General features: G+C 35.8%; 1 protein-coding gene and 1 non-coding gene across 2 annotated transcripts in view; one reads left to right on the top strand and one right to left on the bottom strand.

Annotated features, from left to right (window-relative positions):
- The window catches only part of GDI2 (GDP dissociation inhibitor 2), a 47,257-nt gene that overhangs the window by 2,886 nt on the left and 18,321 nt on the right, over window positions 1–26,050 (bottom strand). Inside the window, exons 2-7 of the mRNA XM_049882055.1 lie at window positions 24,749–24,856; window positions 22,268–22,367; window positions 21,221–21,355; window positions 14,899–15,097; window positions 14,493–14,624; window positions 6,589–6,688 (exon numbers count right to left, since the gene is read on the bottom strand). Of these exons, the coding sequence (XP_049738012.1) occupies window positions 6,589–6,688; window positions 14,493–14,624; window positions 14,899–15,097; window positions 21,221–21,355; window positions 22,268–22,367; window positions 24,749–24,856 (774 nt within the window). The remainder of the gene's footprint in view (window positions 1–6,588; window positions 6,689–14,492; window positions 14,625–14,898; window positions 15,098–21,220; window positions 21,356–22,267; window positions 22,368–24,748; window positions 24,857–26,050) is intronic.
- Window positions 2,337–2,443, top strand: LOC126076627 (U6 spliceosomal RNA). Its single transcript, XR_007517554.1, has one exon. It is a non-coding gene; the product is annotated as a U6 spliceosomal RNA (small nuclear RNA).

Genomic DNA, 26,050 nt, shown 5'->3' with positions numbered 1-26,050 from the left:
GAAATACAAAAGTTAATTGTAGATACTTATTGAACTACAGATAACTATCAAAACTAGCTTTGCCAGCAATTCTTCTTGGACAGATATATGAATTCTAAATCTTATTAAAAAAAATAGGAAACTGTTACATAGTGTTCAGAAGCACACATTTTAGAATTGGTCAGATAAGGGTTCAAATTCTGGATCTACCCAATCTCAAAGGATTATTGTTAGGATTCAATGAAACATACGTAAGGGCTTCCATGATACGTAAAGCTACCCGATGTGCAGTAAATGCTCAATAAATAGTACAGCTATTATAAACAGACCAAAATCACTATCTTCTTAAGGCTGTGAGATAAATGGTATATAACCTGGCCGATTGACAGTAGTATAGCCGTCTGTCTTACATCAAAGCCCAGAGGTTTCCTAAGAGGAGGCAGCTGTGTGAAGCAAAGAAGAATGAGATTAAAGGAAGCTCTGCAATAAAAAGAACTTTGAGATACTAGATTAAAGTATTTATCCATATCTCCTAAACCCTATTATGCTAAATGCACACGGTTGTTACAAAGGAGTGGATGGTGGATTCCAACTGCTGACCTTTTGGTTAGCAGCCATAGCTCTTGACCACTATACCACCAGGGCTCCACAACAGACTTAAACGATAATAAAGGTTCAGATGGCCAACTAGTTAAAGTAGGTAAGTAGATAATACAGTTCCTAACACCCTTGGAAAACTATCAGGAATACTAAAAAAAAAAAAATACACACACATATATATATAGTTTTTACATTTCTTTTTTGAGTTCAATTTGTAACAGTTTATATTTCATGATTTTATTCTTTCTTAGAAATCTAAAAAAATGGAAAGAGACAATTTACGATGACATCTTAGTGATCGTACTAGGAATTAAATAATAAAACAGAATGGCAGAATCAACTAGAAGGATGAGGTAAAAAGGAATAAAACGTCATCCTTCATTTTTCTAACTGTACTGCACCATTTTTGTAGTCCACTTTTTTAGCTTTCAATAAATACAACCAAGAATTCGGTATTTTTCATTTTCCGCCCATATGGGCAAAGAGAATAAAATTAACAGATGTAAATGTGTCACGTTTATTACATGAATCAGAAGATGAATGTGAATATACAGCAGTACTCTAAACTCTAACGATAATGGTGAAATTCTTTAAATAAGTGACATCTCAGACTATGAGTCTTCAGATGACAATATCCTAAATAATTTTCTCAAACTTAAGAATTCATGAGTGAACAATATAGTTCTAAGGACAAAAAGAAAGTATGGTATTCTCATTGTCATGGATTGAACTGTGTCCCCCCAAAATGTATGTCAACTTGCCCAGGCCATGATTCCCAGCATTGTGTGACTGTCCACCATTTTGTCATCTGATGTGATTTTCCTATGTGTTATAAATCCTACCTCTATGATAATGAGATGGGATCAGTGGCAGTTATGAGGCAAGACTCAATCTACAAAAACCGGATTGTGTCTTAAGTCAATCTCTTTTGAGATATAAAAGAAGCGAGCGGAGAGACATGGGGGACCTCATACCACCAAGAAACAAAATCAAAGAGAACAGTGCGTCCTTTGGACCCTGTGCTGAGAAGGTCCTAGACCACGGGAAGGTTGATGACAACAGCCTTGCTCCAAGCCAACAGAGAAAGCCTTCCCCTGGAGATGACACCCTGAATTTGGACTTCTAGCCTACTAGACTGTGAGGGAATAAACGTCTGTTTGTTAAAGCCATCCGCTTGTGGAATTTCTACTATAGCAACACTAGATAACCAAGACATTCATGTAGTTAGTCATTGAACAACAAGGACCTCATCACACCATGTTTTACAACAAAAGCCTGGGCCCATCTTGTTTAGCAAACAGGACATATGTCAATATTCTTTCATCTGTTACAATTCTTTCACCTTTCAAATTTTTTTTTTCTATAAAGAAGGTTGTATGTTCAAATTCTTATAATTTTAATAAAGTTTTTCACTACCCCTTTATAATTTCATAAAATGACTTAAAATACTAAAAAAAAAAGGGAGGGGCAGGGGGAGTTCTTTGGAGCCAGCTGGTAAACGGTGATGACAACAGTTCTGATAACCTAAGGGTTAAATTGGCATAACTAAAATCTTGCAATGAACATATCAAACAAAATCTTATTCATTTTGTAGTTTCTAATTCATTTAAAGTAGATGAGCCAATCACACTATGACAGAGGCAAGATGAAAAGGGGTTTATGAAGTTGTTTGGAGGTTATTCATAAAATACATGCTTAAACTATAAAGATCCTATTAACACTTAAAAATGTAAAAATGCCCATCAGAAGATAAAACAGTGCTCACTTCGGCAGCACATACACTAAAATTGTAACAATACAGATAAGATTAGCATGGCCCCTGCACAAAGATAACACGCAAACTCGTGAAGCATTCCATATTCTTAAATGAATGCTTCAAAAGCCTGTGTAGCAGGGGTGGGGGCTTGGGGACCATGGTTTCAGGGGACATCTAAGTCAACTGGCATAATAAAATCTATTAAGAAAACATTCTGCATCCCACTTTGGAAAGTGGCTTCTGGGGTCTTAAGCGCTAGCAAGTGGCCATCTAAGATGCATCAATTGGTCTGAACCCACCTGGACCAAAGGAGAATGAAGAACATCAAGGACACAAGGTAATTACGAGGCCAAGAGACAGAAAGGGCCACATAAACCAGAGGCTACATCAGCCTAAGACCAGAAGAACGAGATGGTGCCCAGCTATAACCAATGACAGCCCTGACAGGGAACACAACAGAGAATCCCTGAGGGAGCAGGGCAACAGTGGGATGCAGACCTCAAATTCTCGTAAAAAGACCAGACTTAGTGGTCTGACTGAGACTAGAAGGACTGTGGTGGTCATGGCCCCCAGACCTTCTGTTAGCCCAGGACAGGAACCACTCCCAAAGCCAACTCTTCAGACAGGGATTGGACTGGACAATGGGATAGAAAAAGATGCTGGTGAAGACTGAGCTTCTTGGATCAAGTAGACACTTGAAACTATGTTGGCATCTCCTATCTGGAGGGGAGATGAAAGCACAAAGGGGGTTAGAAGCTGGCAGAATGGACATAAAGAGAGTGGAGGGAAGGAGCAGGCTGTCTCATTAGGGGGAGAGCATCTAAGAGTATATAGCAAGGTCTATATAAATTTTTGTATGAGAGACTGACTTGATTTGTAAACTTTCACTTAAGGCATAATAAAAAAAAAAAAAAAAAAAAAAAGATAAAATTTACAAAGCCAATATCCTACATAAAGAAAGTAAAAATCCTTACAACTGAACCAGTAAACAACATCATGATAAATGGTGGAAAAACTGAAGTTCTCAACGATTTCATTCTTCTTGGATCAACAATGGAACAATGCCCATGGAAGTAGCAGTCAAGCAATCAAACGACATATTGCACTGGAAAAATCTTCTCTTGAAGGTTAAAAAAAAAAAAACAAAGACACCACGTTGATGACTAAGGTGCGTCTGATTCAAGCCAATGTATTTTTAATCACCTCATATGCATGCAAAAACTGGACAATAAAAAGGAAGACCAAAGAAGAATTGACGCATTTGAATTTTGCTGGTGAAAGATACTTAATATACCAAGGACTGCCAGAAGAACAAACAAATGCCTTGGAGGAAGTACAGCCAGAATGCTACTTAGAAGAAAGGATGGCAAGACTTTGTCTCACTTACTTTGGACCAGGACTTCGAACCAGTTTGAACCAGTTCAATCACAGCCAACAAAGCGAAACAGGAACAAACCCGAAGTTTTACAACTTGGCTGATTCACCATGGTACCCAGAACAGGAAAAATTACTGGTCAAAGCCCTGGAATGCAAGACTTGAAAGAGGCTTAGTGAGCCCTTTTGGAAGCCTGATGTGTAAGACTGGATTACTGGCAGGACTGTCCACAACGACGCACATTCAAAGCAGCAAGATCAGCGCCATCTTTGAGCAGGGCCGCGCTGCTTCTGCCCTTGTTTTCTAAGAGGGAGATTAAGTTTCTAGCTGGGCTTCAACCGGTCATTATTCCCATTCTGGATACCATGGCGAATCACCCAAATTTTTAAAACTTGGGTCTGTCTGGTGTTGATTCCTTGGCCATGACTGAACACGGCAGACCCGGTTCAAAGCCCTGCTTTGGACGTATCATCAGGAGAAGCCAATCAAAGCCAATCACTGCAGAAAGACATCATACTTGGTAAAGTAGAAAAAGGGTCACTGAAAAAGAGGAAGACTCTCAATGAGGTGAACTGACACAGTGGCTGTAACAAACAAATCTCTGAAACATTTCATAACATGGAGGAATCTGGAAGGCATTATGCTAAGCGAAATGAGTCAGTTGCAAAAGGACAAATATTGTATAAGACCACTATTATAAGATCTTGAGAAATAGAAAAAACGGAGAAGAACACATACTTACGTGGTTACAAAGGGGGGAGGGAGGGAGGGAGGGAGAGGGCTTTTTATTGATCAATCTGTGGATGGGAACTGCTTTGGGTGAAGGGAAAGACAACACTCAAAACAAGGAAGGTCAGCCTAATTGGACTGGATTGAAAAGTAAAGAGGTTTCCGAGATAAAATGAAAGCTTCAAAGGTCAGCGAAGCAGGGGCTGGGGTCTGGGGAACTTGGTTTGAGGGGACTTCTAAGTCAATGGGCAAAACAATTCTATTATGAAAACACTCTGCATCCCACTTTGAATTGTGGCGCCTGGGGTCCTAAATGCCAACAAGCGGCCATCTAAAATACATTAATTGGTCTCAACCCACCGGGAGCAAAGGCAAAGGAAAAACACCAAGGTCACACGACAACTAAGAACCCAAGAGAGAGAAAGGGCCACTTGAACCAGAGACCTACATTATCCTGAGACCAGAAGAACTAGTTGGTGCCTGGCCACAATCGATGTCTGCCCTGTCAGGGAACACAACAGACAACTCCTGAGGGAGCAGGAGACCAATGGGATACAGACCCCAAATTCTCATTAAAAGACCACACCTAATGGTATGATTGCAACTAGAGGAATCCCAGAGACAATGCTCCCCAGAACTTCTGATGGCACAGGACAGGAAACAACCCCGAAGACAAATCATCAGGCATGAAAAGGACTGGTCAGTGGGGGGGAGAGAGATACTGATGAAGAGTGAGCTAATTAAATCAGGTGGACACGCGAGAGTGTGTTGGCAACTCTTGACTGGAGGGGGGATGGGAAGATAGAGAGAGAGGGAAGATGGTAAAATTGGCACGAAACGAGAGACTGTAAGGGCTGACTCAATAGGGGGAGAGCAAGTGGGAGAAGGGAGTAAGATGTATGTAAACCTACATGTGACAGACTGATTGGAATGGTAAATGTTCACTTGAAGCTTAAAAAAAAAAAAAAAACATAGCAACAACTTTGAGGACGGCACAGGACTGGGCAACATTTTGTTCTGTTATGGGTAAGGTCACAATGAATCAGAGCTGACTCAACAGCACCTAACAACACTATCCTACAGGCACAAGAATTCTATCCCAAAGTGGATTACAACTGAGGGCTGTGAGGACAGAATGCCTTGGTTCAAATTCTACCTCAGCCTTTCACTCAATTGTGTATCCTTGTGGAAGTTCCTTAATCTAAGTACATTTGTAAAGTGGAGGTAACACCTACCATGTAAGATTGTTATAAGGAATAAATAAGATAATGCATATAAAGTATTTGCTCGATACTTTCTTATTATGCTTTTTTGCCCTAGGCCAGTTTTTCTCTCCCTTATGCACATTACTACCCATATAAAAAAGAATCTTTTTCCCAGTGAGATCTAAACAAATGAAAATACACCCCTCCAGGAGGTTTCTGTCTTCTAACTCACTCAATGCTTCAGGTTGAAAAGATAAAGCGTAGACTTTTAGAATTTAGAAATAAAAGAATTTTAAAAGTAGGATTTTAAAGTGCATCCTGTACTGCAAGAACTGTTCAGGGTGGTAACTGAGTCAGATGGCAAAAGAATTAAGCATTTTGGGGATAAAAGGGAAAGAATGAGTAACTTTTTTATCTTTATTTTTTGCTGTAAGGAGTGGTTTGCAGACTAGCAGCACTGGCAAGGGACGGTAAGAAAATGCAGACCCTCCTCAGACCTACTGAATCAGCATATGCACTTGAACATGATTTCCAAATTTGAGAAACACCGCTCAAAGCTCCACCTGTGGATGGGATGGCTAGGTCCACAGCTAAACGCCAAATCAGGTAATAAAGTGTTCAATATTGGCCAAGCTCAATTTCAACCAATAAGTTTTAAGTGGTTCAAATAAAGCTAAGTTTAAATGAATATCTGAGAGGTTGCTACCCACACTACATAAAATATGCAATCAACATAATCGCAAACACTAAGATCTGTGGATTTTTTACAATAAAGCACACCATCTGTCACTAGTCCCTAGTCATTATGAGCATCAACGTAGCATAAAAAATTCATATAAAGTCTGGAATCTAGCATCAATGTCTGCACCAAAATAAGTACTTATCAGTTAATACAATTTTCTTTGTGAGAACACAATATTGTTTAAATTATAAAAGCTACTCACCTCTCCTTCAGATTTTACACCAATCACTTTTCCATTTTGCACAATGATTTCTTCAATTGGTTTATTCAGCATGTAGGTACCTCCATAAATAGCACTTAGCCTAGAAAAAATTTTAAATTCCAATTAATTGTCTCTTTCCTTAGAACTTAATGAGTTATAGACAATACACATTTGCTCAATTTCCTTCGAAAAGGCTTTGGCTTAAGAGTTCTTAAAGCATCAGTTATAAAAGACAAAATGACAAACTGAGGGATAAATAAGTGGCACAGTTACATACAAGTCAAAATAAGCACTGATTGACCAAAAATGGAGGAGTAGCTTATACTGGCCTAATCCTCCTGCAGATAAATACAACTCTGCACGGGGGGAAAAACTATCAGAAGGCACTGGAGGGTAACTAAAAGCAATGGAAAATGGAGAAGTGAGACTCCTGAAAGGAACCAATTGGATGAGATTCTAGATGTGGCTTATCCTAGAATACAAGGTTTAATATTCAAAAATCAATCTATGAAATTCACCACATTAACAGCACAAAGAAAAGCCACAGGATTAACTCAGTGACAACACCTATTCATGATAAAAACTATCAGCAAACTATGAATAGAAGGGAGCTTAATCTGATTAAAAAAAAAAATCTACAGAAAATATATATAATAACAAAATAATGAATAAATTCCTCCTAGGACTGGGAACAATACAAGGATGTCCATTCTCACCACTTCTATTCAACATTCCTCTGGAAGTCCTAACAAGTGTTATAATAAAGGCGGGGGGTGGGGGGGGGTGCGTAATTTTATGTGCCAACTTGGCTAGGCAACGTTTCCCAGGTGTTTAACCAAACACTAGTCTAGCTGCTGTCATGGAGTAGTTACACGTGAATAAATCAAGTTGGTCTTGGGTAGAGCAGATTACCTTCCATAATGTAATCTAACGTACTGTAATTACATGTTGTTGTTATTGCCGTCGAGTCTATTCCAACTCATGGCGACTCCATGTGTACAGAATAGAACTGCTCCATAGGGTTTTCAAGATGTGACCCACCAGAAGCAAATCACTAGGCCTGTCTACCAAGATGCCTCTGGGTGGGTTTGAACTGCCAATCTTATCACTAACAGTTGAGCACTTAACATATGCACCACCCAGGGACGACACCTAATATGTAACGTAATGACCTTCCATAATGTAATCTAATGTAATATAATCAATCACCAGTATAGAGTGGATACTAAGCCTAATCACTTCTGAGTTCTAAAAAGACAGAATAGACACAGATGCACACATGGAAAGAATAGGAAGACAGACTATGTAGACAGATGCATCTACAAAGAGATCTACATAAATGGAAAAACATACCCTGCTCATGAATAGAAGGACTCAACGCTGTGAAAATGTCAATACTACCCAAAGCAATCTACACATAAAATACAATCCTAATCCAAATTCCAATAGTATTCTTTAATGAGATGGAGAAACAAATCACTAACTTTATATGGAAAGGGAAGAGGCCCCAGATAAGTAAAGGATTACTGAAGAACAACAAAGTGGGAGGCCTCACACTACCTGATCTTAGAACCTATTATACAGCCATGGTAATCAAAACAGCCTGGTACTAGTATAACAACACAGACAAATGGAACAGAATTGGGAACCCAGACATAAATCCAACTGTCTGTGAGCAGCTGATATTTGACAAAATCCTTCAAGTGAGGAAAAGACAGTCTCTTTAACAAATGGTGCTAGCATAACTGGATGTCCACCTGTAAAAAAATGAAAAAAGATCCATACCTCACACCATACACAAAAAACTAACTCAAACTGAATCAAAGACCTAAAGATAAAACCTAAAACAATAAAGATCATGTTAGAAAAACAGGGACAATGCTAAGGGCTCTAATACATGGCATAAATAGAATACAAACAATAACAGTGCATGAACACCAGAAAAGAAACTAGGTAACTGGGAGTTCCTAAAAATTAAATACTTAAGCTCATCAAAAGACTTCACCAAAAAGAGTAAAAAGAGAACCTACAGACTGGGAAAATTTTTTGGCTACAACATATTCAACAAGGGTCTAATCTCTAAAACCTATAAAATATTAGACACCTCAACAACAAAAGACAAATAATCCAATTTAAAAATGGGCAAAGGATATGTACAGACATTTCACCAAAGACTTTCTGGTGGCTAACAGACATAGGAGGAAATGCTCGCAGTCACCAGCCATTAGAGGAATGTAAATCAAAACTACAGTGACATATTATATCACCCTGACAATAATGGCACTAAAAAAAAAAAAAAAAAAGGAAATAACAAATATTGGACAGGCTGTGGGGAGACTAGAACTCTTATGCACTGCTGGTGGGAATGTAAAACAGTAAAACAACTGCGGAAGACAATATGGCAGCTCCTTTAAAGTTAGAAATAGCAATACCATACTCTCCAGCAACCCCACTCCTGGGAACATATCATAAAGAAATAAAAGCCATTACAAGAATAGACATTTGCACACCCACATTCATTGCAGTACTATTCACCACAGCAGAAAGATGGGAACAACCTACGTGCCCGGCAACAGATGAATGGATAAACAAATTATGGTACATACATACAATGGAATACCACGCAATGGTGAATCCTCGAAACATCTCACAACATGGATGAATCTGGAAGGCATTATGCTGAATGAAGTAAGTCAATCACAAAAGGGCAAATATTATATGAGACCACTATTATGAGAACTCAAGGGAAGGTGTAACACAGAAAAAAATTCTTTTGATGGACAGAGCGGGAGGGGAAATCACTGACCAGATAGTAGACAAGTGTCAACTTTGGTGAAGGGAAAGACAACACACAATATAAGAGAAGACAGCACAATCTGACCAAGGTAAAGTCACAGAAGTTTCCTAGATACATCCAAATACCTTGAGGGACCAAGTTACTGGGGCTAAGGGCTGGGGTCCATGGCCTCGGGGGATAGCTAGGTCAACTGGCATAACACAGTTCATAAAGAAAATGTTCTACATTCCTACTTTGGTGAGTAGCCTCTGGGGTCTTAAAAGTTTCCAAGTGACCATCTAAGATAAAACTATTGGTCCCACCCCATCCAGAGCAAAAGAGAATGAAGAAAACCAAAGACACAAGGAAAATATTAGCCCAACGGACTAAAGGAACATGTAAACCAGAGCCTCCTTCATCCTGACCCCAGAAGAACTAGATGGTACCCGGCTACCACCACTAACCACTCTGACAGGGATCACAATAGAGCAGGAGGAAAAATCGAAACAAAATGCAAATTCACAAAAAAAAAATAAGACTTACTGGTCTGACAGACTGGAGGAATCCCTGAGACTATGACCCCTAGGCATTCTGCTAACTCAGAACTGAAACCACTCCCAAAGTCCACCTTTCAGACATAGACAGGCCTATAAAACAAACAGTAACACATGAGGAATGTGCTTCTTAGTTCAATCAAGTATACAAGACCAAATGAGCAACTCCTGCCTAAAAGCAAGATAATAAGGCAGGAAGGGACGGAAACCGGACGAATGGACACAGGGAACCTGGGGTGTCACACTGTGGGGACTGCAACCAAAGTCATAAAAGAGTACATGTATAAATTTTTGAATGAGAAACTAACTTGATTGAGCTGTATGCGCCGACCTAAAGCCCCATAAAATTAAAAATAAATTTCACTAACAGCAGCATGAAAATAACAACATACTTATGAATAAATTTAACAACAAAAAAAAAGTGCTGGATCTCTACCATGAAAGCTACAAAACACTACTGAGATAAAGTCTAATAGGTGGATAGATATAGCTTGTTCATGGACTGGAAGACGAAATTATTATTAAGGTGACAATTCTCCCCCTAACTGATCTGTAGGTATAACTCAATTCCAATGAAAATCCTAGCAAGCTTTTTTTTCCTAGAAATTGACAGCCTGATTCTAAAATGTATACGGAAATGCAAGGAACCTAAAATAGCTAAAACAATTTTGAAAAACAAACAAATGAGGACTTACATTATCTGATTCATGACTTATTATAAAACTATAATAATCATGGCAATGTATTAATGGCATAGGAAAGGTAAACAGATCATTAGAACAAATCACTGATCTTCCAAAAAGGCACCAAGGCTTACCTGAAAAGGAAGACTTTCCAACAAACAGTACTACAACAACTACACATCAGTGTGAAAAAATGAACCACGAGCCCTACCTCACCCCACACACCAAAATTATTTCGAGATAGATCCCAAACTTTAAAAGTTTTAACACAATATTGAAACTATAAGGCTTCTAGGAAAAAAACACAGGAGACTATCTTTGTGTCTTGGGGTAGGCAAGGATTTCTTAGATAGGACTCAAAAGGTACTAAGTATGAAAAACTTTTTTGATGTATTAGATCTGATTAAAATTTAAAACTGATTTATCAAAAGGCAAGACAAAGTATGAGAGAAAATGTTCACAATATGTATACTTGACAAAACACTTTCTGCCAGAATACATCGAGATCTCCTACAAATCAAAAAGACAATTCACTTTTTTTTTAATGTGCAAAAAACATGAACATCATACCACAAATACATACAAATGGCCAAGAAGCACACAAAAAGGTGATTAACATTAGCTCTCATGAAATTCGAGGTAAAATCACAATGAGATAGCATTTCACATCCAATTATTGAATGGTTAAAATTAAAAAGAGAAAACTAAATGTTGCAAGAATGTAGAACAACTGGAACTCATATACTGCTTAAAAAAAAAAAAATTAGAGTATATAAAATGACAGAATCACTCTGGAAAACTGTTTGGCAGTTTTTATGAAGTTAAGCACATATTTGCCATATCAACTAACAATTCCACACCTGGACATTTAGCCAAAAGAAATAAAAACCTATGTCCATAGAAAGACTTATACACAAAATTTCATAGAAGCATCATTCATAATAGCCAAAAAATTCAGATGTTCACCATCAGGGGAATGGATACACAAGCTGTAGTGTTTTCATATAATGAAATACTACTCAACAATAAAAAAAAATCTACCAGTACATGGATCCACATGAATGAGTCTCAAAAATACTGTTAAGCAAAAGCCAGACAAAAATGAGTACATATTACTCCCTTTATATGAACTTCAAGAACAGGTAAAAGTAATCTATAGTGGTAAAAATCACTACAAAATGAAAATATAGTTGTCTATGGGAGGTGGGGATTGATCATGACATGCTACAAGGGAAGTTTCTGGGTAACAAAAATGTTCTATATTTTATTGGGGTTTTTGTTACATAAGTCTATACATTTGTAATGCATTGATTTGTGTCCCCCCAAAATATGTGTCAACTTGTTTAGGCTATGTGTGGTTTTCCTCCATTTTGTGATTTTCCTATGTGTTATACATAATCTCTGCCTATGGTTAAAATGATCAGGGTGGGATGTAACACTCTTGCTCAAGCCATATCCCTGATCCAAAGTAAAGGGATTTTCCCTGGGGTGTGGCCTGCACCGCCTTTCATCTCTCAAGAGATGAAAGAGAAGCAAACAGAGATTTGGGGACCTCATTCCACCAAGAAGGCAGCACCAGGAGCAGGGCGCATCCTTTGAACATGCGGTCCCTGTACCTGAGAAGCTCCTCGACCAGGGGAAGATTGAGAACAAGGACTTTTCACCAGAGCCAACAGAGAGAGAAAGTCTTCCCTGGAGCCGACGCCCTGAATTTGTACTTTTAGCCTACTTTATTGTGAAGAAATACCTCTTTGTTAAAGCCATCCACTTGTGGTATTTCTGTTATGACAGCACTGAATAACTAAGACAACATTTATCAAAAATCAACTGATTTTTTTACTCAAGATCTGTACATTTCATTGTGTATAAATTTAATTTCAATCATAAAAGTTTTTAAAAATAAAAAGCATTAAATGAATTCAGAAAAGTGGCAAAGTACAAGGTCAGCACACAAAACTCAGTTGGGTTTCTGTACATCGGTAATGAGCAAGTGGAAAAGGAAATTAAGGAAACACTACCATTTATAACAGCATCTAAAAGAATAAAGTACCTAGGAATAAATTTAACCATTAAGATGAAAGACTTGTATACAGAAAACTATAAAACATTACTAAAATAAACTAACCCAAAAATTAAATAAATGGAAAAACATTCCATGTTCATGGATTGGGAAGCTTAATATAGCTAAGATGTCAACAGTACCCAAAGCAATCTATAAATTCAATGCAATCCGCATCAAAACCCCAATAAGCCTTCTTGACAGAAATAGAAAAGTCAATCCCTAAATTTACACGGAAGGGCAAGGGACCCTGAATAGCTAAAGCAATCTTGAAGAATAATAAGTAAGAGGACTCACACTTCCTGATTCCAAAACTAACTATAAAGCTACGGTAATTAAAACAGTCTGGTACTGGTATAAAAGAAATGTTGACCAGTGGAATGATTTTTGATCAAATGATTTTCGACAAGGATGTTTAAGCATATTCAATGGGGAAGCAAAATTTTCTTCAATAAATGATGCTGGGAAAATTGGATTTCCACATGCAGAAGAATAAATCAGGATCCATGCTTCATACCATATAAAAAATCAACTCAAAATCGATCAGGGACCTAAATGTGAAACCTAAAACTGTAAAATTCATAGAAGAAAATATAGAGGCATGGCTGCAGGGCCTAGTTTTTAACTGTGTATTACTGGACATGACAACAAAAACATAAGCATCAAAAGCCAAAATAGATAAGTGGGACCTCATAAAAATGAAATACTTTTGTGAATCAAAGGACTTTTATCAAAAAGTGAAAAGACAATCTACGGATTAGGAGAAAATTTTGGAGAACCATGTATCTGATAAGGGTCTAATATCCAAACAATACATACAAAAAAACTTCTACAACAACAAGACAAAAAAACCAATAAAAAAATGGGCAAAGGACTTGAACAAGCCAATTCATCAAAGAAGACATTCAAATGGCCAAAAAGCATATGAAAAGATGCTCAAATTCATTAGCCATTAGAGAGATGCAAATTAAAACCAGATACAACTCACCCCTATTAGAATGCAAATGATCCAAAAAATGAAAAACAGGTTTTGGGGAAGCTGTGGGGAAATTGGAACCCTCATCCACTGCTGATGGGAATGTAAAATGGTCAGCTTCTGCAGAAAACAGTCTGTCGGTTCCTCAAAAAGTCGAACATAGAACTACCACACCACCCAGCAATCTCAAGCCTAGGTATATATACCCAGAGGTGACAGCAGGAAGGCAAACGGAAACCTGTACACCAATGTTCACTGAAGCACTTTTCACAATAGCCAAAAGGTGGAAACATCCAAAATGTCCACCAATAGATGAAGGGACAAACAAAATGTGGTATATACGCACAATGGAGCTCTACTCAGCCGTAAAGGCAAATGAAATCCTGATGCATGCCAAAACAGGGAACATCTTGAAAACATCATGCTGAGTGAAATCAGTCAGTCACAAAGTGACACATACTGTAATGATCTCACTTACATGAAATAGGCAAATACACAGAAACCAAATTTTTTACCAGGGGTGAGAAATAGGAGGGGAAGGACAGTTTTTGCTTAGGAGGCACTGAGTTTATGTTAATGGTGGTGGAATGATTTAGAATAGACAGCGAGAATGGTTGCACAACTTGAAGAATGTGATAAACATCACTGAACTGTACATGTAGAAATTAAGTGGGCATATGCTATTATATATATTTTAACCACAATAAAAAATTAATAACACATAAAAAGAAGTAAAAAGCAGCTCATTACAGCCATATCTCATTTCATTATTCACAACCATATCTCATATACTTACGCTGAAGATGAGAGTCAGGATGAGCCAGGTTTAGCTAACAAGTTAAATATGGGCTCTTACCTTGCAAATCCTTGTGGCAGTTCTCCAAGGCCATAAAGTGGATAAAGGTATGGGCTTTTACCATATCTTGCCAAAGACTCACTGTAAAGTTTAATCCTATTAATAGTTTCACAACATGGTTGATCTAAATAACTGGAGAAAAGTAAATGAATATTAGAAAAAGGTTTTAGTTTTAATTCTTGGTTTTCAATTTAAAGCTCTTTTTTTTCAGAAGTGATTTAAATCTACAACCTAACATATTTCACTTAAAAGGTTCTAAAACTAATTTGCAGCTAGACCCTCTTCTTTCACAGTATAACATGGTTTAAGTTTGTTTTGTTAGGATTTTCTGTTTAGAGAATTGGAAAATTCAGTAAGAAAGTTCCAAAAAAAAAAAAAAAACAAATCTAAAAACCAAAAAACTTACTCATCAGTTCTGTAAAGTGCAAGGGCATGACCAGTAAAATCTATAACATCTTGGCCCAAGTCAAATTTCTTATACACATCTCGCATTGTAGTCTTCTTAGGATCAACACCCTCAAAAGTTCTAGGATCTTTTTCATCGAAGTTGGCAACATACACTAGGAACTTTCGAAAGCGACGTTTTTCAAACAGCCCCATTAAGCCTAAAAAAGATTTTTTTAAAAAGTACATACTTACAATAGAGTACTGAGTAAAAGGGAATAGATGAGCAGAAATTTTAAATGGCTATGTTATTAACTGAGTCTCTTTTAGTTCATTGTGCAATATAAGATACAGGACTTTGGTAACATGGCTTTCTGGTTTTCGCAATACTTTTTAAAATAAAAATAAGCTGATATAATTACAACAGGTCAGTTACTTCAATTTTAAAATACAAGTAATTATAATCAGGGCTTTAATGTAATACAAGTCTAATTACATCTTTAAGTAAAAGGTAAATAACAACTCTAGAAGAATATTATCCTTGAACATCTACCTGTATGTTCTTCCCTTGACAACTCTGATCTATACCCAGCCAACTGCCGAAAATTCTGGAATTGCCTAAAATTCTTCCCTTTCCTTTCCTATATGCTCAGATACCCTCTGGCATTGAATAGAAAAGAAGCTTAGATTCCAAGAACAAACTGACCTCAGTGAAATTTAGATGTTATGTTGCTAGTTACTTACATTATTTAATGAAGTCCCAGATAATCAGCTCACTGCTTTAACTAAAAGCAGATGGAGACAGTTATAAACTACCACTTCATAAATCCTCAGCTCTTCCTACGAGTCAGTATTCAAACTACTAGTATATAGTATTTTTTTTAGTATATAGTTGGTAAAAAGACAAGTGGCCAATAGAAAAAGAAAGTTGTTTTTACCTCCCTTCTTCCCCTTTCCTAAACTGTACAGCTACTTTAAAAACAACCATAGCTTTAAAAGCAAGAAAACTTTCAAACACTTCTTTTATATGTTGACAATTTAATGTTTCAATATTTTTAATATTATTTCCCCCCAAGACTATTTTATAGTTGAAGCTAATAAAACTTAAAATGATCATGAGGCTATTAATGATAGCTGACTACATTTAATTTTTTTAAATTAAGATTTATGGGGGGATGGGAGGATAGAGAGATTTGGAAGCTGGCAAAATTGTCACGAAAGGAGAGACTGGAAGGGCTGACTCATTAGGGGGAGAGCAAGTGGCAGAACGGAGTAAGGTGTATATAAACTTATATGTGACAGTCTGACTTGATTTGTAAACGTTCACTTGAAGCTCAATAAAAGTTAAAAAAAAAAAAGATTTATAACCCAGCTAAAAAAAATGGACTGAATATATTCACAGGAAAGGCATATGGCTAAAAAGAAATATTCCATTACCTTATCAACACTCTACTTAAGACACAAGTTTAGTTGTCAGGGGCAGGAATAAGACAGCCAAAATGAAACATAAGACACTGTTTCAAATGCCCTTATAACCCATGTATACTGTGGTGGACACTGCCTGCTGGGACATAAAGCTATTATCGACAGTTTATTTTGGAGTATCTCATAACTTCTTTTTCAATTAATCAAAATAAAAATCTATCATGTTTTTTTTACATTTCCTTTTTTCTTTCCTCCTCTTCATTTACTTAGTCCTTAAGCCTGTTAGTAACAGATATCAGCCCTGCTTCTGTTCTACGGCACGGTAAAGATGCTCTAGCTCTTTCTCCATCCCTTATTTTTATGTTGTTATGCATGGCACCAAGTTACTGGTCTCAGTTACTAGCTGATATGGCATCAGAACCAGGAGCACTGCTGTTGCAAACATTTTAGACATGCAGTGCTCATTCTGAAAAAAAAAAAAAAAAAAAATCATAATTGAAAGGTTCAAATAGTAATTTGCATAATTTTTATATGAGGCCTTCCTTGATCATCCTATTTAAAACTGTATTCCCCCAATTCCCTTCCCATTTTTTCTTTCTCCATAGCATTTATTTATCACCATCTGACTTATTTTTCCTCATCTGTTTGTTTATTGTTGGTCTCCCACTAATGTAAGCTCTGTAAGATAAAGAATTTTTAGTTTTCTTTTTTCCCCTCTGTTGTACCTTTCCCAGCGCCCAACCTAGAAGAAGAATACTTGGCACATAGCAAGTGCGCAATACATACTTAATCCATGAATTAACACATGATGAGAGTGAAAATAAAAGGTGACTTTTATATACTGGATATATGGTATATAAAGAATATTCACATATATGATAAAAGATTTAGGAAAAATCTCTTTCAGGATTATGCTACTCTGAGTAATAAGAGTCTTAATTGCATTTCAAATGCTGTTTTACTTTCTTCACTCACCTATATACTGATATTTATTTATTAAAAAATATAACTTATACCAGGATTTTTAAAACATGAAGAACTACCAAATACAGAGCAGTTTCAATAAGAGACCAGATAAAAGCTTTCCAGTCATAGGTATATGATTTGACCACAGACTATTGGGGGAAAAAAAAATTAAGAGTAGAATAAATGTCCTAAGAACACTAAGATACGGTACACAATACATACAGGTAGTCCCCAACTTACCACGTATTCCAGCTACAACGAACCACACTTTCGACCATCACTTTTTTGGGGCACATCTTATCATTAGTACTATATACTATGTACGATGTTGCAGTGGGTAATCTGCTGATGTTAGCAATCTCATGCCAAACCCCAAAGACAAATAAAGATCGGATTTATAAAGATACTGATAAGAAAAGGCAATAAAAATGAAAACTTAAACAAAAAAATGAGGTATTCAACTTATGTCAGAACCGACTTAAGACAGGGTCAACGGGACAGTACCGTGTCATAAGTCAGGCACTACCTGTAATTAAAAAAAAAAGGTAGACCTAAATGACTACATTCCAGATGGTTAGCAACTGGGTGCTGCAGCAGTCACGCCTACTTCATAGCGCCCATTCACTTGTTTTGTGATACCAAAAATGATCTGCTTTAGAAGCAACCAAGATGTCCCTCAATAGGTGAGTGAATGATAAACAAACTATGATAAGTCCACACGATGTAGCTTTTTTTTAAAAAGTGACTTGCTGATATCAAAGGTACTAACACTCTAGACAAATAGATACCTCACAGCAGTAAGATTTAGAATAAACAAACAAGCTAAAGATTTAAGACATATTTTGCTGGGTACATTTCAAAGGTATTCACAAAACTTTCTCAAGATATCTCTGGACATAGTATCTGTGTTCAACATTACTCCAGAGGTCAAATATATTTTCACTGATTTAACTATTTTAGTTTGGCTAATCAACAAATATTTATTGGAACCTTGATGTTTTAGTTGACCTCAGGAACTGCCAAAAGAACAATGTATACATTTCCTAAAAAAGTCAATATAAATTTAGGCTACATTAATGAAAATATATTGTTCTAAGAAACTAACGGTCCCACTGACACTGAATTAACAGAAAACATTTGGAGTATGGTGTCCAGTGTAGCTGTCGTATTATATACAGGATCTTGGTACATCAGAGAATTTCCAAAGAAGACTGGCCATGAGATCTAGATAACATACAACAAATAGCTACGGTAACTAGAAATTTTGACATGAAGAAAAAAAGAATTAGAGGGTGTGTGATATTTGCCAAAGTATCTAAAAAGCTGTCTACACTGCTGTATGACAGTAAGAATGTCAAGTTCTAGGGTCAGATAAACCTGGCTTCAATCCAGTTCTGTCAGTCACTAGTGATGGAGCTTTCGGCTTTTCCTTCACACCTGTATAGCTGTTTTCCCATTTCTAAAATGAAGATAATAATAGTGCCCACATCACAGGGCTGTAGTGAAGTATTATCTAAAATAAAGTTAGACAATACACATTCAGAACTCAATACATATATGCCTGGTATATAAATGTTAAAAAAAAATAAAAAGCTATTATTAAAATTATTAAAAAACTTGTTTTTATCCATTCTTCTCCGGAACTTCACCTTTATACCTTTCCTTGTCCCATTCATTCATCCTCTCTAGAATTTTCTTGCCTACTTTAAAATCCTGTCTATTAACATAAGAACAGCTGCTGATCAGGTAGTAATTTGGTTAAAATTAATAAAACTGTATACTAAAAAGGGTGAATTTTTCTGCAGGTAAATTATACCTCAAAAAGCCTAACTTTACATACATAAACACATTTGCTTATTTTTACAAAAGATTAACTCGAAACAAAGGAAAATGGCTATCCATCGGGTAAAAAAAATAAAGAAGGATAAGAGATAAGACACTGAGTATATCTTTTTATATCAGTTTGACTTTCAGTCATGTAAAGGTTTCACATATTTGAAAAAATTAAATCAAAGAGGTAAAAAAAAAATTCTGCCAAAAGATAAGTCCTCAAATTTTTATTAAATGAAGTAGGTGAAGCTATTACTATAGATAAGAGCTCTAAGAGTAAACAACAAAAATTAAAAAATAATAAAACAAATTTTGTTAAAAAGGATTCTATTCAAACTCTTGAATTCCTATTTATGAAAATCTTTATTTAGACAAAACTTATACTGTCATTTAAAAGATTTAAAAATAATTTCAGTCTACGATTACATCACTAGCTCCAACTTAATCAGGAATCATTCTTTTCCTTCCCTAATTGTCATTTCTAACCAAGTCACAATTCTTAATGGTATTTATTTTCTGAATAGCATCTTTCGACATTTTTTGCCCAATATTTTCTTCTCTAATAACACAAAGTAAATAAATGAACTTAGAGAAACTGCCAAAATAATTCAAAATAAGCTTAAAAGTAAGAAAAGTTTCAACACTGATGCCCAAATAATTAGTAGAGAATGTAAAGGCACTTTTTTTCTCCTAATCTAAGCCTTTCCCACCTCTAAACTCCTAGAGCACTTACGGTCTGTAAAACTCCTCTACTTTTCAGTTATACACATCTACCCTGCCTCGAACTGCTCTTCATGACAACTAAAATACCTTGAAGGACAGGAGGTCTTTTCCAGGGGTATCTGCTATTTCAAAGAGATACCAGAGGTAATTGTTAACCTGGAATCTTCAATGAGCCAGTAGAGGAAATAATTTTGGGCAAAGAATAAAATCACTTCAAACCCACCGGGAATTCCTAAAAACAGAGATCTTGAGGAATGACAACAGCAACAACTAGAAGACAAGCATCACCAGAATGGAGTTCTTTTCTTTTTTGGTGGGTTGGGATAATACAATGCAGGGGTCAGCTTAATAAAATGGTTAAGCAAAGAAGTTCTGGAGCAATACTACCAGGGCTTCAAGTCCAATCCTGACAGTTACTTATGTGATCTCACCTGTGTTTCTCATGTTTCAAAAGTTAAATAAGAAAGAAAATAGATGTGAAGTGTTTAGCACAAAGCCTTTCTGTTAGTAGCTGAGCATTTAACCTTAACTGTTTTACACCTTAGAGCTCCCCTTAGGTCATATAAATTAAAGATTAACTGGAACTAATTTTAATTGCGTTTTCTGATTTGAAGAAACCAAATTTTATTTTTAGCTCCTTACATCATCACAGAAATAAAAGTAAGCCTCTGTTAGCTTTTTGTTCAGAAGAAAATTGAATTTCAGTGATTTCTACAAATAAGGGATGCAAAAGATTCAAAAAATGATAGTGATTATGAATTATTATGGAAAGGGCACTACTAGATCACTTATTTACAAATAGTCATTTAAACTCTAAGATTCAAAAAGGTAGGGATTTTTTAAAATATTTCATTCACTAATACACCCCACTGCGTAAAACAGTGACTGACATATAACAGACATTCAATAAATATTTGCTGACTGAATAGATGGATGGATGGATGGATGGATGCATGTATGCATGGCTTACTAAAAAAAACAAACCCGTTGCTGTCGAGTCAATTTCGACTCATAATGACCCTATAAGACAGAGTAGGGTTTGTAAGGAGTGGCTGGTGGATTTGAATCACCAGCCTTTTGATTAGCAGCCAAACTCTTAACCACTGCACTACCAGGGCTCCACAGATGGCTTGAAGAAAAAAAAAAAAAAATCAAGCCCATTGCCATCGAGATGATTCCAACTCAGAGCGACCCTGTAAGACAGACGAGAATGGCCCCATATGGTTTCCAAGAAGCACCTGGTGGATTCAAACTGCCAACCTTTTGGTTAGCAGCCATAGCTCTTAACCACTATGCTACCAGGGTTTCCTACAGATGGCTTAGGGGGTATTAAATTTTATCTCTAAGATTTTTTTCCATTATAAAATCTTATTCTGAGAAAACAAAATAAAATTACTTACTAGATGCCAGGGCTTCTGCTTCAGTGGAAGGAACCTTGTAGATTCTTCCTCCCTTATAGACAAAGCTCCCTTCAGTTACTTTGAAATCCATGTAGCGGGTGACCTCTGTATAAAGCAGCATCTTAACCAGTTGACCTGTAAGAGTGACATAATTCAAACTATAACTTAAATGTTACCACCCCTAAATATTAGCAGAAATAAAAGCACATTTACTAATACAGCTTCCCAATATTTTCTTAACATTTTCTAGTAACTCCTACAAATAAAATCTCCAAAACCATATTTTAAACAGGACAACCAGAATACATACTATTGCTTAGCACAGTAAGAAGAGTCTTTTTTTTTTTTTTCCAAATGTTACAACTTCAAGGTTAATAACCTTATCAGCTGGCCTTCATAAATGCTATGGTCTGAAATTTAGAATTGTAGTATTATTATAAATGGGTTTGGATTTCTTTACAGTTCTTATATTGTAAAGAGTGGCATCTCACAGGTAAAACTTTTTAGTAATTTGTGCTTTTCAGTTTCAAGCCAATCTACATTTATTAAAGTGAGCATTAACTTCAGATAAAGAAAAAGCCAGGGTTACAATTAGAAATATTACCCGCCTATGAGCCAAAGTAATTTTGGTATAACAAAACTAGCAAAGTTGTTTGAAAAACCAACAAAATTAAAACTTATTTGGCCACTGGGGTAGCCAAAATTTGTTTTCTGAGAAAAGAAATAAATAATGTGGAGAGCTTTATGCAGCCAGACATTAAAACATACTGTACAATAATTTATGTAATGCTGGCAAAGAAATAGAAAACAAGCTTACAATTTGGTATATATTGTGCCACATCATAGTTTTGTTTCTCTAGAACCAATTACTAATAAGTCACACCTTCTTCTCTCCATTCTTAACTTACTGTCTTCTGACACCCTTAAAGGACCATATTACTCACTATATTATCGCCATTCAACAAAACCCATTTAGATGTACCTACATACCTAGGGATAATAATCAAGAGTTAGTTTCTAACATAAATTTAAGTTAGAGTTCTTTACCATTAGCCATAAGGAACTTGGGAATTAAGTCAACATTCCAGTCTCTTCCTCTCCCCATTGATGCTGGTGGTGATCCTGGTATTTTAAATCTTTTGTATAACTAAAATCAAAGCAAAAAATACCCATAATGTAACAAAATTCATTTTTAATTTTTCATCACGACATGCATTTGTTTTTTGATGAAGTGGTTTTGGTCTAATAACTAACACTACTACATGAAGTGAAGTCCAACAAGGGAATTTTATTTAGTATCACATAAAATTTTTAGCAAGGCTCTAATACATGTATATGTATAAATTAAATACATTACTAATGAATGCTAAAATAAACAAATATTGCAAAGGTTTGGGTTTTTTTCCTAGCAGAAAAGCATGAATACAAAACTATTTGCCAATGACACATTAGGTCTCTTGGTGCATCCCTTATTTGTAGAAATCACTGAAATTCAATTTTCTCCTGAACAAAAAGCTAACAGCGGCTTACTTTTGTTTCTGTGATGATGTAAGGAGCTAAAAATAAAATTTGGTTTCTTCAAATCAGAAAACGCAATTAAAATTAGTTCCAGTTAATCTTTAATTTATATGACCTAAGGGGAGCTCTAAGGTGTAAAACAGTTAAGGTTAAATGCTCAGCTACTAACAGAAAGGCTGGGAGTTTGAATCTACCCATAGATGTCTCACTATCTACTTCTAAAATATCACAGCCACTGAAAACCCTATGAAGTACAGTTCTACTCTGTAACACGTGGGGTTCCCATGAATCAGAATCAACTTGACTATAACTAGTTTGTTGGTTTTTTGTTGTTGTTGTTCTAATAGGAGCTCTAGGTAAAAGGCAGCATGTAGTATAAAGTCTGAGAATATGATTCAAGCTCATGAATTCTATATTGCTAAGATGGAACAGAAAAAGCAAAGTTGGTATAAACTCACTCAATAGAAACTTATGAGTCTCTGAGTATATTTACCAAAAAAAGGGAAAGAAGGCAGCTTGCTCATCTCATTAAAGATCAGCTAATAAATGGTGTCAACGTATCACGCCACAGATTACTTATTAATTGCAAACATATCACTCCAGACCAATTATAATGTAGAGATCTGGTGGTCATGACCTCAACCAAGGGATCAAACTTAGCAGCATTAACAGTGAGTTAACCAGACATTATGTATCTCCTGATGTGATAAAATATTAAGTACTTAACAATACTTTCTTATAAATCAGACTGGGCTTTTCAAAAAAAAAAAAAAAACTTCATAGATTAAGAGTAAAGAGAAATACCACCAAATGTAATGCTTGAACCTTTAGTTAATCTTGGTTTAACAAAAAAAACCTTCTATACAGCCATATAAGACATTAAGACGTTCTTGGGATCACTGGGGACATTTGAGTATGGCCTGGATTTTACTGCTTATTTTCTTAAGTATGATAATGGTATTATGATTATGTAGAATATTATTTTTATATCAATGATGAAATATTTAGGTCAAATATGTCTGCTTAACTTTCAATGGTTCAAAACTAACAACAACAAAGAGACGTGAAACAAATATAGCAAAATGTTAACTGCTGAATCCAAGTGGAAGGTTTTCAACGCATTGTATTATTCTTTCAACTCTTCTGTATGCCTGAATACATTCTAAACATTTTTTAGTATAATTATCACTGATTATCTAAAAAGTCACTGATGACTTATATCATTGCCTATAAAAAACAGTAGAGCTCATATCTGTATATGTGGATGCATAACAAATTCCACACAGAGAAATACATATGTTTAGTAAAACACACACTTTTGAAATGCTTTATGTGTCTTTGTTCATAAAGAGTTGGCAACAGGGCAGTATAGCAAAAGGAGGAAAGTTTTAGTCATATAAGCTAGGTTCACAATCCATCTTTGCAATGCAAACCCTACAGAGACTATTTTGTCCTGTGAAAAATGGGGATAAAAATATCTCTTTGACTGGGTGACTGACAGAATGAATGAGACCATGTAGAAAGCACTGCCATGGTACCTGGCATATACTACACCTTCATTAAAATGTGAGCCTCTACCAACTCTTTTCAGTCTGTACTCTATTAAGTTTGAGAAATAATAGATAATTTTGCTCTAGATAGCAGCAAAGGTGAAAATTTAAATTTTTACAAGCCACAAACTAGAAGTTCCTGAAAAATTATAGGGTTCCATATATTCTATTAGTTTAATAAACCAAAAAGCCAAAACCAAACCCAGTGCTATTGAGTCAATCCCAACTCATAGCGACCCTATAGGACAGAGTAGAACTGCCCCACAGAGTTTCCAAGGAGCGCCTGGTGGATTCGAACTGCCGACCCTTTGGTTAGCAGCCGTAGCAGTTAACCACTCCGCCACCAGGGTTTCCTAGTTTAATAAAGCAAAATCAAATTCACATATAAGGAATAAAGTTGAGATTCTCAAGTGAAATACTCCGAAGTATAAAGGTCACAGTAATCTTTACTAATACTTACATCTTCCAGTGGTGTTATAGACGCACTTTCTCCTCCGTAATATGGGTTTCGATCCATGTGAAGAACTTTCTTTCCATTCACTGACATTATGCCTGACAGGATACATTCCTACAGTGAAAGTATAAGTATTTTCAATGGAAGAAAAGTGGCACAATATGTTTAAAATAGGTACTTTCTTTTTTAAAAGTCTGTTATTAAACATTCTTTTAGTAATTTACACTTCTATATGTGCGATAATCTTCTCTAGAAGATATGGATGAAACCCTAAAGCAACAGTTCTTAACGTGTGGTCTGTAGGTCCTAACGTTAAAGCTATTTTCATAATAACACTAAGATACTATTCATCTTTTTTTTTTTTTTTTAAACTGTGTTGGCATTCACACTGATGGTGCAAGATCCATGCTGGATAAAACGAATTAAGACAGTGACTCTAAACTGTACTAGCAGCTATTGTATTCTTAATTACGAGGCAGTCATAAAAATAAATAAATAAATAAAGGGCCATTTCAATGAACAAGGTCCTTGATAAAGCATTAAAAATTGACTTTATTAAATCTAAACCCTTGAATACACATCTTTTTAATATTCTATGTGACAAAATGGGAAGTACATATAAAAATCTTGTATCTAAAAAAATAAAAGCTTTTGCGTGATTGATTTATAATCTGAAGTAGCTTTTTTTTATGGAACAGAATTTTTACTTAAGATAACTGTCGAACTATGGTTATTTAGACTTAGGTGTTTGACAGACATTTTCTCAAAAATGAATGTCAAGGAAAACAACTGACCGTATTTGTTGCCAATAACGAAAAGTCAAGATTTCAATTAAAAATCAGTATTTCGTAAAACATATCTACCACTGTGGGCATAACAGGTCACCGAAACTTTAAAAAAAAAAATTAGATTTTATCAGTGATAATATTAATAAATATGATTTTTAACACTATACAATGAAACATGTTACACCATTTGGAAGATCTGTATTATTCACTAAGCCAATATCCCCCAAATGACCAATGAATGATTTTACAAAATCATGCAGAGCGATAAAAGATGAATTCAAAGTGCAAGCTAGATCAATGGATTTTAATGTAACAATATGAAACATTCATTGATGGACTTGCAGATATCACACTGCAATTAAGCTTTAAAAATATATACCATACTGTATGAGACCACTATTATAAAAACTCAAGAAAAAGAAACAATCTTTGATGGTTACATGGATGGGAGGGGTGGGAAGGGAAAAACACTAACTAGGTAGTAAAAAAGTGGTAACATTGCTGCAGGGTAAGACCAAAA

This window comes from Elephas maximus, chromosome 4 (genome assembly GCF_024166365.1).
Source record: "Elephas maximus indicus isolate mEleMax1 chromosome 4, mEleMax1 primary haplotype, whole genome shotgun sequence".
Taxonomy (NCBI): Eukaryota; Metazoa; Chordata; class Mammalia; order Proboscidea; family Elephantidae; genus Elephas; species Elephas maximus.
Note: the sequence above shows the minus strand (reverse complement) of the source record. Positions and strands in the feature narration are given on the sequence as shown.